At 32.4% G+C, this 11,366-nt stretch overlaps 1 protein-coding gene across 1 annotated transcript; it reads left to right on the top strand.

Annotated features, from left to right (window-relative positions):
* The first annotated feature begins 1,044 nt into the window (after window positions 1-1,044).
* LOC119589610 lies at window positions 1,045-10,649 on the top strand. The gene is given in 12 exon segments (XM_037938206.1): window positions 1,045-1,741; window positions 2,023-2,174; window positions 2,622-2,746; window positions 3,082-3,173; window positions 3,690-3,769; window positions 3,771-3,801; window positions 3,918-3,988; window positions 3,990-4,066; window positions 8,739-8,900; window positions 9,046-9,138; window positions 10,109-10,240; window positions 10,403-10,649. Coding segments are annotated over 12 exon segments (1,458 nt in total). The 5' UTR covers window positions 1,045-1,545.
* Window positions 10,650-11,366: the final 717 nt, after the last annotated feature.

Here is an 11,366-nt window from a genome sequence, read left to right as displayed (position 1 = left end):
ACATGCTGAAACTTGAAGGAAGACGACGACTCTAAGCTTTTCCTGGGTAAGAAAATATATCATGCACTCGTGAAAACAAAAGTTTGGAAGAGAAGACGACGGAACTCAAGCTTTCAAAATGGGTAACATAATTGGCGAAATAATTTGGTTCCAGATCCGACCGCCAGCGTTAGAAGGGTTCGGAAGTCTCGACTACACTCGGGCGGCCACTTTACACGGCCGACGATCATTATTCAGAATATCATGCAAGCTTTTTTGGAAGAATGTGCGGTGGATGCAAGTTTGGTTTCGCAACAAAGGCAAAAAAGTCTATCAAGAAAACATATTTTTTTTTTTTGCTTTTGGTTTCGATTTATTTTTTCATTCAGCAAGTATTATGTATAGAGGGACTCCCAAGGTTACTATGTGGTCTTGCAAAAAAAAAAACTTGATGGAGCCGCTGTCTAAAATTAAATTTTCAAAGTGGCAGGCATGGAATTCACGTGGTATTCTCGTGCATAAAAGCCACCATGAGACCAGGTGAAGAATGAGAAATGGACACGTGGAAATCATGTAGTATTCTCATGCATAATGCCACCAAACAATACCCGAAAAAAACAATAGGAGAACGATGAAGTGAACACGTGGTATTCTCGTGCATTATGCCACCAGACAATGTCGGAAAAACCAAGGGAGGAAACGAGAAATGAAAACGTAGAAATAACGTGGAAAATATGTCCTGAACAAGACTATCACGAGTTGGCCAGTTGACCACGTGTTTTCCACGAGCCATTGTCGTCAGGGTGAGAACTTCAAGAGGAAGCAAGACACACAAAAGCTGTATTATGACCGAGGATCAAAAGACCAACAGACACTCCTACCATGCCAAGCTGTTCGAGTTCAAGACCACATAACTGGAAGATGAATACAAGCCACAGTCATTGAGAATTCCAAGCACTTCGATCCTACATAGTAGAGACACAAATGGAGGCATCTTAAGAAGAAACAGGCGATACATCAGGCAGACACCACAGCCCAGGTATCCACTTCCAAAAGAAGACCATCGAGAAAAGTACTAAAACAACAGTGAATATGAATAACAATGAAGATCATGTGAGCAAAGCTCCTAAAATAGTGCCTCAAGAACAAGAACTACCCTATGAAGGCACAAGAACAAGATATGGCCGTACCATCAAGAAGCCCAATAGACTGAACTTGTAATCAGTTTCATTCTCTATAGTGTGTATGTGAAATGCTTTATAGTGTTAAGGAAAGTGCTCTCATAATAGCCGGTATACTAACCTGATTCTCGAAACAAGGTGCTATATTCTTTTTGAAAATTACTGAAAAAGGTGCTAATTCTTATTTTACATGTCTGTGAACTACAAAGCATTCTCAGGTGCAATCTCAGTTACCCAACTTAAGAAGCTCAATGAATGTCAAACTATATTTTTGATACACTTTAGATTCTCACATATTTTGTAACTAACTGCCAAAGGTTATATCTCATATATGATAAGAATCTAACCCCATTTTCTTTTGTTTCTTGAAAAAGAGGGATGTCATATGATTAACCATAATTATCTCATTTATAATTATGTACTTTATATACTTTATATTATAACTTTACTAACGTATCCCTCTATACATTTTGCATGCGTACGTAACCCCTACGTAAACATTAGTGTTGTACACTCCTCCAGAATATACTCGCGTAGCTCAGCAGAGCTCCGTATTTTATTCACCTTTTCCCTCAAATGGAGTAACCAAACAACATATAAAACACTGAGATATGGTTTTGCAAAGCGCATGTGTGGTAGAGCATGCATGCGGTGTCCGTGTGCGGACATGAATAAAAGCAACACTTGCACAAAGAAATCCATACAGAAATAAATAGATGTAGTTTTCCATGAAAATATCAAACATTCATTTTGATGCATTTAATTACAAATGCATTTTCAAGATTTTTATTTTATTGGATGTACACCTAATGGAGTTAGCTTGAGATAAAGTCAGTCTAAGAGGTTTTATTTTCTTCGGCAGACTTGTCGCGTGAGATGGCGGTTTTGTTGGTGTTCCTGGCCATACTTAGTCTGTTCGTGGGCGCCGTCCGCGTTCAGGGCTTCATGCCGGTTCCCCCTGACGACGGGCCCTGCCCCGTTTTCCCCGTAGTAGAAAAATTCGACCTCCATGCGGTGAGTTGCTGTCTGAGTATAGTTACCCACCATTACCACGCGAATGCGACGACGGAGGCTAGCCTTCAGATTAAGATATCTGTAACTTATTTATTAACCATAACAACAGCTGCACTTCAGTAAGATTTTGCAAATTTATTATTTGTACTACAATATTGCATAAACTCTTACATAATGTACCCATTGATTGCTAATTCCACTCAACGCCGACATAATGGCTCTAGCGTTGCATTCATTTTGGTGATTTCTAAAGATTTATTTTTCAGTGAAAATGATAACGATGATCATAACACCTATGTAATGATTGTTTATTTATTAACACGATTTTGATTTAGGACACATTAACAATGGTACTTTTACCGAGAAGGCATATCTATGTTTTGTTTTGTTTTTCTTAATGTCAAATCCAGAGTCCCCGAAACAGGTAACTGTATCATTTTCCCTTAGTACCTCGGCCGATGGTATGAGATCGAGCGCTTCTTCAATCCGTTCCAAGACGGCTCCTGCGTCACGGCCGACTACGCGCTCTTCCCGAATGGCAGCGTGTCCTTTCTAAACTCCGACGTCCAGGAGTAAGTACCGACGTGCTCGCAAACACGGGAAGTCGGAGAAGGACAATTGTGAGAAAAAATATCCATGATACTATTTAGTTAAAATTTATTATCAATGATCTTTTTTTCGTAAATTACATTTGCCAATAATTTTGTTTTGTTTATTATATTATTATTATTATCATTATTATGTTATTATTATTATTATTGTTGTTGTTGTTTGTTATTATTATTATTATTATTATTATTATTTATTATATTATTATTATTATTATTATTATTATTAATATTATTATCATTAATATTCTTATTCTTATTATTATTATTATTAATTTTCTTTTTTTCTTTTTTTATAGAGGTGAACTAAATACAATCGCTGGCGTGGCGACTCTATCAGATGACCAAGTGCTGGTCAACTCTTTGGAATTTCCTTTCACCGCTGGCTTCGGTAAGTCTGTAACATCTCCGCAGTCCAAAATCCCATCAAAATATACATATGGACATTGACTACAGGTCACATGATACATAGCAAAACATGATGCATACCTATATATTCATTACTTGTGAAACTACCGATAACAAGGACATAAATCATACTTAAAAGGGTTGAGCGGTAACCACGGTAAGATTTTGGTACTTTTTGTTTAGAGATTGGTCACATGAAATAATTTGGTTTATGTGATCTGTTAACATGAATTCTGAACTTCTACCGCTACGTGGATTTTTGGTTCCGTTCGTTCTCTTCCTCTTTTTTCCTTTCTCTTTCTTTTTACGTAGACGCCTTTGAGCCTACGCCACAAGGTACTTGGTAATAGGAGTACGGTCTGTTTCCCAGTGTATCAGGGATTTTTACGTAAGCGTTTTAAGAGTTTTCTTTGGTAGAGGAAAAACTCCTCAGGCGTTTTAGCCAGAAAGCTAGAAAACTATTATTTTGTAAAATAAATGTTCAGTTAATGCCTTTCAGATGGAAACAGCATGGGGAGAAACAAACCTAACTACAATGTGGTTGCAACCGACTACAAAAACTACGCTGTTGTCTACACTTTGTGAATATTTTGGACCTGAACTTAAATTTGGTAAGTTTTCTTCGTAGCAGAGATGACGATTTTTTTTTTTTTAAACAAAAACCTACTTTTATCAACATTTCAAATATAGCAAAACTAATCAAAATTTCTGTCTCTCCCTTTTCCAGAATTTTCTTGGATATTGGCACGTAGACCACAGATTCCAAACTCATTTTTGACGGATTTGAAGCACTGGCTCCCAGCTGGTCAACATCAATGCCAAGCGGGACATGCCCACCGTGCAAACCAACTGTCCAAACGAGCAGTATCTTTGGACGTAAAACCTTATTGGATTTATCTGTGCGATAGTAATTGCCTTTCAATAGATAGTAGGTTTGATCTGGAAAGATAATTAGTGAAACATAGATGAAATGAACTTTCGTGAAGTGCAAACCTCAGATCTATTTACTTTAAAGTTCAATAAATTATTAATAAAGACACGAAAGGTTGACTTCAGTAACCCGGTACAGTAACCCAAACCCTTTTGATACTCTGATAACGAAAAAAAAACCATGAGCTTTGTGGGAAAGGGCCTCGCTTTTCGAGCGATAGCCCATCTATTTTTTTATTGATCCAGTAGTTTTTAATAAGCACACACACACATACACGTGTGTGTGTGTGTGTATGTATGTATGTATGTATGTATGTATGTATATATATATATATATATATATATATATATATATATATATATATATATATATATATATATATATATATATATATGTATGTATATGTATATATATCAATATATATCCATACATAAATGCTATATACATGTATATATATGAATATATAACTGTATATGTAAATATCTTACATAATATATATGTATATATGTGTGTGTGTGTTTATATATATATATATATATATATATATATATATATATATATATATATATATATATATTTATAAATATAAATATATATATATGCTATATAAATATATATCATGTATATATCATATATAGATATTTACAAAGGTAATAACGTAGTTATCCTTAATAAATCTGATTATATAAGCAAAGCTCATTCCCTTTTGAACGACAACTCGACGTATCAAAAACTGCGCTCCAACCCTTACCCTTCTGTCACGGAGTCATTTCGTAAAAACCTTAGACGTATTGCTGCCTTATGTCCTGACCCCAAATTCTTTGATCGCTTTAGAACGGTTAATCCCTCTATTCCGTATTTTTATGGCCTTCCTAAAACTCACAAACAGGGCGTCCCTCTAAGGCCTATTATCTCGTCTTGCAACTCGGTTACCCGTCCTTTAGACTCATGGCTAGCGAGCGTTTTATCTCCTTTTATGGGGTCCTTTTCTGATAGTCATATTAAACATTCAATGGATTTCATGGATAAGATTAGAAACTTGCCGACGCACGGTAAGAAATTAGTGAGTTTTGATGTAGATTCCTTGTTCACTAATGTTCCGCTTGAAGATGTGTTAGAATTTCTTGAAAGAAAACTTAATTCAGCTCGTGATAAGATCCCTATTCCGGTCAATTGCTTTATCGATCTCATTCGTTTGTGCGTCACGAATAATGTCTTTACGTTTGACGGTGAATTTTATAAACAAATCAATGGTATCGCGATGGGAAGTAGCTTAAGCCCGGTTCTTGCGAATTTATATATGGAGATGTTTGAATCTGAACTCCTTCCGTCGATTCTCCCTCCCGACACGGTTTGGTTTCGTTATGTTGATGATATATTTTCTATGTGGCAAGTGAACCGTTCAAATTTCGATGATTTTTTCAGTAAACTCAACAACCTCGCGCGTACTATCAATTTTAAAGCAGAATGGGAAGATTCAGGGAAATTACCTTTTCTCGACATACTTTATTCAATGTAAATGGGTCGCTTAAATTTTCGGTTTACCGTAAACCTACTCACACCGCTAATTATCTTCACTTTTTCTCTTATCGCCCGTTATATGTTAAAAAGTCAGTAGTCTCGTCCATGTTTCTTAGGGCATATAGAATTTGTGACAATGAGTTTATTGATCGTCTTGACGTCATTTTGAAACTTTTCGAAATTAGGATATCCCCGTTTCTTCTTAAATCAGGCACACTCATCTGCGAGATGGAAATTTTATACTCATTCCCGTAATTCTCAACAGGATAGTGCCAGTAATCTATTAATTGTTCCGTATAACCCGTCCCACGATGAAAAACGGCACATGTTTAAAGGCGCTGGCATTGACATTGTCTTTACATATCCGAATACGTTGCATAATACTTTAGTTAAACACAATGCGGCTAGCGGTGGTCTTGAGACTTCTCCCGGTATTTACACTATACCTTGTAAAGATTGCCCCAAGTTTTACATAGGTGAGACTGGTAGAGCTTTTGAGAAAAGAATTAATGAACATAAGCGTGATGTTAGATTTGCTAGAGAATCAAATGCGTGTTTCGTTCATTTACGTGATGAAGGTCACCTGCTTAACTTGAAAAGCGCTAAATTAATTCATAAATCAGCCAATTCGTACGAAAGAAAAATGTTAGAATCTCTATTAATTAGAAAAATGCCTAATTTCAACTTGAGTGCTCCTCGTACTACCTCCTCGTTAGTTAGCAAAGCCTTCCCCAGACTCTTCGACCTTGACCCTCCTGAGACCTGATTCAGCTCTTGTTCGTCCTGTCTCTCTATCACTATATATACTTGCCAAAATTTTCTCCTTGTATCCATTTCGGTTTATTCGTCTGAAGAGGTACTCGTAAAGAGTTCGAAACGTTACGATTTAGTTTCATTTTCTACTGTGGCTGTTTCCCTTTTCATATATATTTATATATATATATATATATATATATATTTGTTTATATATATCATTATACATATTTACATATATAATATATATTTGTATATATATATATATATCATTTGTATATATATCATATGTATGTATATATATATATATATATATATATATATATATATATATATATATATATATATATATATATTATGTATGTATATCATACATACTGTTACGCCGACCGCCTCGTCTCTCTGCCACCAACACAAGGCAGGCTAGGCAGACGGCGTGCTATCCACAGGGTCGTGAACACTGAACAGCTCCAAGAGGCACCAAGCACCACAGCGTCCCAGAACACCACAAGGAAAACGCCAAGTGGCGAGGCAGGGCACGAAATAAACACGATTACAGTCTTTCCTTTATTTACACAAGTTATTTACCCATACACTTTTCTATAGGCACAATACAGGGGGAAACCAGCATGTCACACTGCACGATACAACTTATAACAGGGCAACACAAAGTATATATCAGGTCAAAAGGGCACACACGAGGTCTTCACAGGAGCAGCACCCCAAATGCGTCTTCGGCTGTTCCTCCGCTCCTCCGCTCACAGCCAGCTGCGTCATGTTTGCCCAGGTCCCTTCATGTTAACACATGTTTCGCACAGAGACAAAGACCCACTGGCGTAGCAATACATACATTTATATATATATCTATATATCTATCTATCTATCTATCTATCTATCTATCTATCAATATATATGTTCATATATGATGTTTATTATATGAATAAATATATATAAATATATATTATATATATATATAATATAAATATACATATATATATGTATATATATGTATATATAAAAAATATATATATATATAATAATAATATAATATAATATAATATATATTAATTTTAAAATATATATATATTATAAATATATAATATATATATATATATAATATATTTTGTATTAATAAATAAAAAAAATTTTTCACAAAACTTTTTAATATATATAAAATATATATATAATTTTTAAATATAATATAAAAAATAAACATTATTATATTTATATAACAAAAAAACCCTATATATTAATAAAAAAATATATAAAATAATATAAAATAAAATATAAATATATTATATAATTAAAATATATAAATAATATTTTATGGTTATATATAATAAAAAGAATAATTATAATATATTTTAATTATAATAAATAATAAAATTAAATATAAAATAGATAAATTAATATTATTATATATATATATATATATATATATATAAAATTAGTATAAAAAATATATAAAAATATTAATATGGGTTTGGTTAAAAAAATATAAAATATAACAAAACCCCCAACATACATATAATTAAAAGGGGAATAACATACACAACAAAATATTATATATAATATATTTTATATATATATAATAAAATAAATATATATAATATAATATAATATATAAAAATATATATAAACAAAATATATATATAATATATATTAATATATATATATATTTATAAATTAATATTATACTACAAAATTATTATAATATATATATATTTTTAATATAATTATATATATAATATATAATATAAAATAAATATATTAATATTTATATATAATAATATATTATTATTAATATAACATATATATAACATACACACATACAAATATTAATAAAATATATGTATATATAAATATATAATATATTATGTTATATATATATAAAACATATATATATATTATATAATATATATATATATACATATATAATATATATATATATAATATTATAAATATATACCACACACACACACATACATATAATAATATAAATATATATACACACATACATATATTTTAATTTTTATTTAATATATATATAATATATTATATATTATTATAATATATATATATATAAAAAATTATAATATATTTTAAAATATATATTAATATACTAATATTATATATAATATATATTATATATATATATATTATATATATAATTATAATATTATATATACATATATAAATAATATAAAACATATATATTATAATATATAATATATATTAAATTAATATATATATATTTTGAGGTTTTCTTTATAAGGGCAGTTCCTCTCCTTATTCAATATGATCATTAGATGAGTGGTATTTTCCAGGAAATTTATATTACAGGCACTTTTCACCAATATTTTTAAAATTTTGTAAAGGGAAAAACAATAAGAGTGCATCCTCAAAAAACAACAAAACAGAAAATTTACAGGGGCCAGGTTTCTTTGAAAAAGCTTGTTTGCTTGAGAGGTACCCGAGCCAGAAATTTTTCCCCGTCTTGAGAAGGTACTCAAATGTCAAATCGATTCATTTTCATAAAAAAAAAGCGGAGACGAAAAAGGTTTGAGCCTCTTTTAGCATAGTTATTATAAATATACACTAGAATATTTCATCAAATTAAAACAAGATTATAAAGCCAATACATTGGCAGTACCCAATTGGTGTGTAGGACTGTCAACAATAGTGCAGCCCGGAGACACTTCACACCCCGCAAGCACTGCCCTTCCCCCGGGCAGAACGAGATGTACCGGTTTTTCTTTTTTCGCACGGGGATAAACATCGCCTCGAAGGAACCGCCAATTTTTATCCTAGATCGCACAATTCGTATACTTTTCTTTAGAAAAAAAAGAGTCCCCTTCGAGTTAATTAATTACGATTTTTGGGCTGCTTCATACATTTTTCATGTTTTTTTGTGTCGAATAATGAAAATTTTTTTTTTTCTCTTATATTTTATTCCTATTAGAAATCCTTCATTATTCTTGCGTATTGTTATATTCGTGTATACACTATATCGTTTTTTATATCCTGTTTCAACTTTAGTGTAATCTGTCATCGTTCACATGTAGATTTTGAACCTGATTTTCCCTTTTATTACTACCGCCCCTTCTACCGGGAAATTATCTAAAATTGGTATTTTCATGTGCCATCCCTGGGACTAAAACTGAAACCCAAATCTCTTTTACGAGTCCCTCGAAGTTTGAATCTTGTCCTCGTAATTTGGAGTTTAGCTTCTTTTGTTTAAGGTTTGGTGAATATGTACTGATGGGAGGTCTCCAAAAAATGGCAAACATTGCGACACCCTGCTTTATAAAGGTTATGGTTCAATCACCCCAAGTTAATTTTAAAAAAAAAACCCGGTATGGCCCAAACGTAGGAACCCCGCGCCCCCCGCTAGGGAAATTTCGCCAACGATTTAAGCGCCCAGAGCGCATGTTAGAATTTAAATTCAGGCCAGTGCCTATGGTTCGAAGCATAAAACTTGCCATTTACCCCAAAGATAGGAATTTTTATCCATTTTTAAATTTTTTCTTCAATATGATGGTCCTTATTGAATCGCTAATCTGAAACTAAGTAATTAACACCTTTCTTGAATGCCTTCTTTTTGACAAAAAGTCCTTATTATGCTCTCATTTTTTTGAACTTATTAAAGGGAAGACAAGCATATCCTCCCTTTGCCCTTTTATGGGTGGTACACTTATTTTCAGCTTTTGAAGACGATTTACCCTCCTCCCTACTGAATGTTGCACCCAGTGCGAAACCTCTGCCACACCACCCTGTCCTGTGACCTCGGGTCACCAGGAACCATCTGTAGATCCCGAACAAAACCTCTACTGCATCGTTTCAAGGTTACAGTCGGCTCGAGGACGAGCCTTGCGCGTGGCCGAGCGATGTCAACAGATGAACACTTCACCCCCCCGAAAAAGGGCAGCTGCCCTTCTCCTTAGGAAAGAACGCAGATGTCGCCGGCCCTTTGCTTTCGCACAGGGATAAACACCCGCCCTCGAAAGGAACCGCCGCAAAAAAGGACACGTCCGTAAGGCAGAGAGGAGAGACACGGCGGGACAGGCAAGCCACACAGGGTCCAACTCCACCCCCAAGAGGCCTCTTGGGGGTCTCATAACTGTCTTCAAGAATAAACCAGCAAGCATGCCCCAATTCCATCTCTCGTCTCTCCACATTGGTGGACACGGTGCTCCCATATCACGTGTCGCTTACATCTGGTGGCTTGTGGTTGGGCACAGAGCTTGGAGCTAAGTGAAGGTGTAAGAATGGGCCCGACCTTGCTTTGGTCGCGGGGAAAGTACCAAGGAACTCGTATACAGCACACAGCACACAAAACACCGAAAGGCATCGAAGAAAATGTTTTGGTAATTTAGTTAGGGAAAACACACTAATCTGGACAAATATATATATATATATTATATATAAAATATATTTTAATATTTTAATATATATATATATATATATAATATTGTTGTGTGTGTGGTGTTGTGTGGTGTGGTGTTTGGTTGTGTGTGTGTGTGTGTGTGTGTGTTTATATATATATATATATTAATATAATATTTATAATATATATATACTTTTATATTATATATAAATAAAATATAATATAAATAATATATATATAAAATTATATATATATAAATATATATATATATATATATTAATAAATTTATAAATTATATATATAAAATATTTAATTATATATAATAATTAATAATATATATAAAATTTATATATATATATATATATATAACATACAATATAATAGAAAAATTTATATATAAATATATAAATATATAATATAATATATATATATTATATATGTATATATTATAATATATATATAATTATATATATATATATAATTATATATATATATATATATATAATTGGTTAATGGTTAAACCCTCACCCCCCCCAAAAAAAAAAAAATTTAGCATCTAAGTAGTAGCATATGGGAAAGGGCAG

The sequence above is a fragment of the Penaeus monodon genome, chromosome 26 (assembly GCF_015228065.2).
Source record: "Penaeus monodon isolate SGIC_2016 chromosome 26, NSTDA_Pmon_1, whole genome shotgun sequence".
In the NCBI taxonomy this organism is placed as follows: domain Eukaryota; kingdom Metazoa; phylum Arthropoda; class Malacostraca; order Decapoda; family Penaeidae; genus Penaeus; species Penaeus monodon.
The sequence above is the reverse complement of the archived record's forward strand: the minus strand, read 5'-3'. Positions and strand labels throughout refer to the sequence as shown.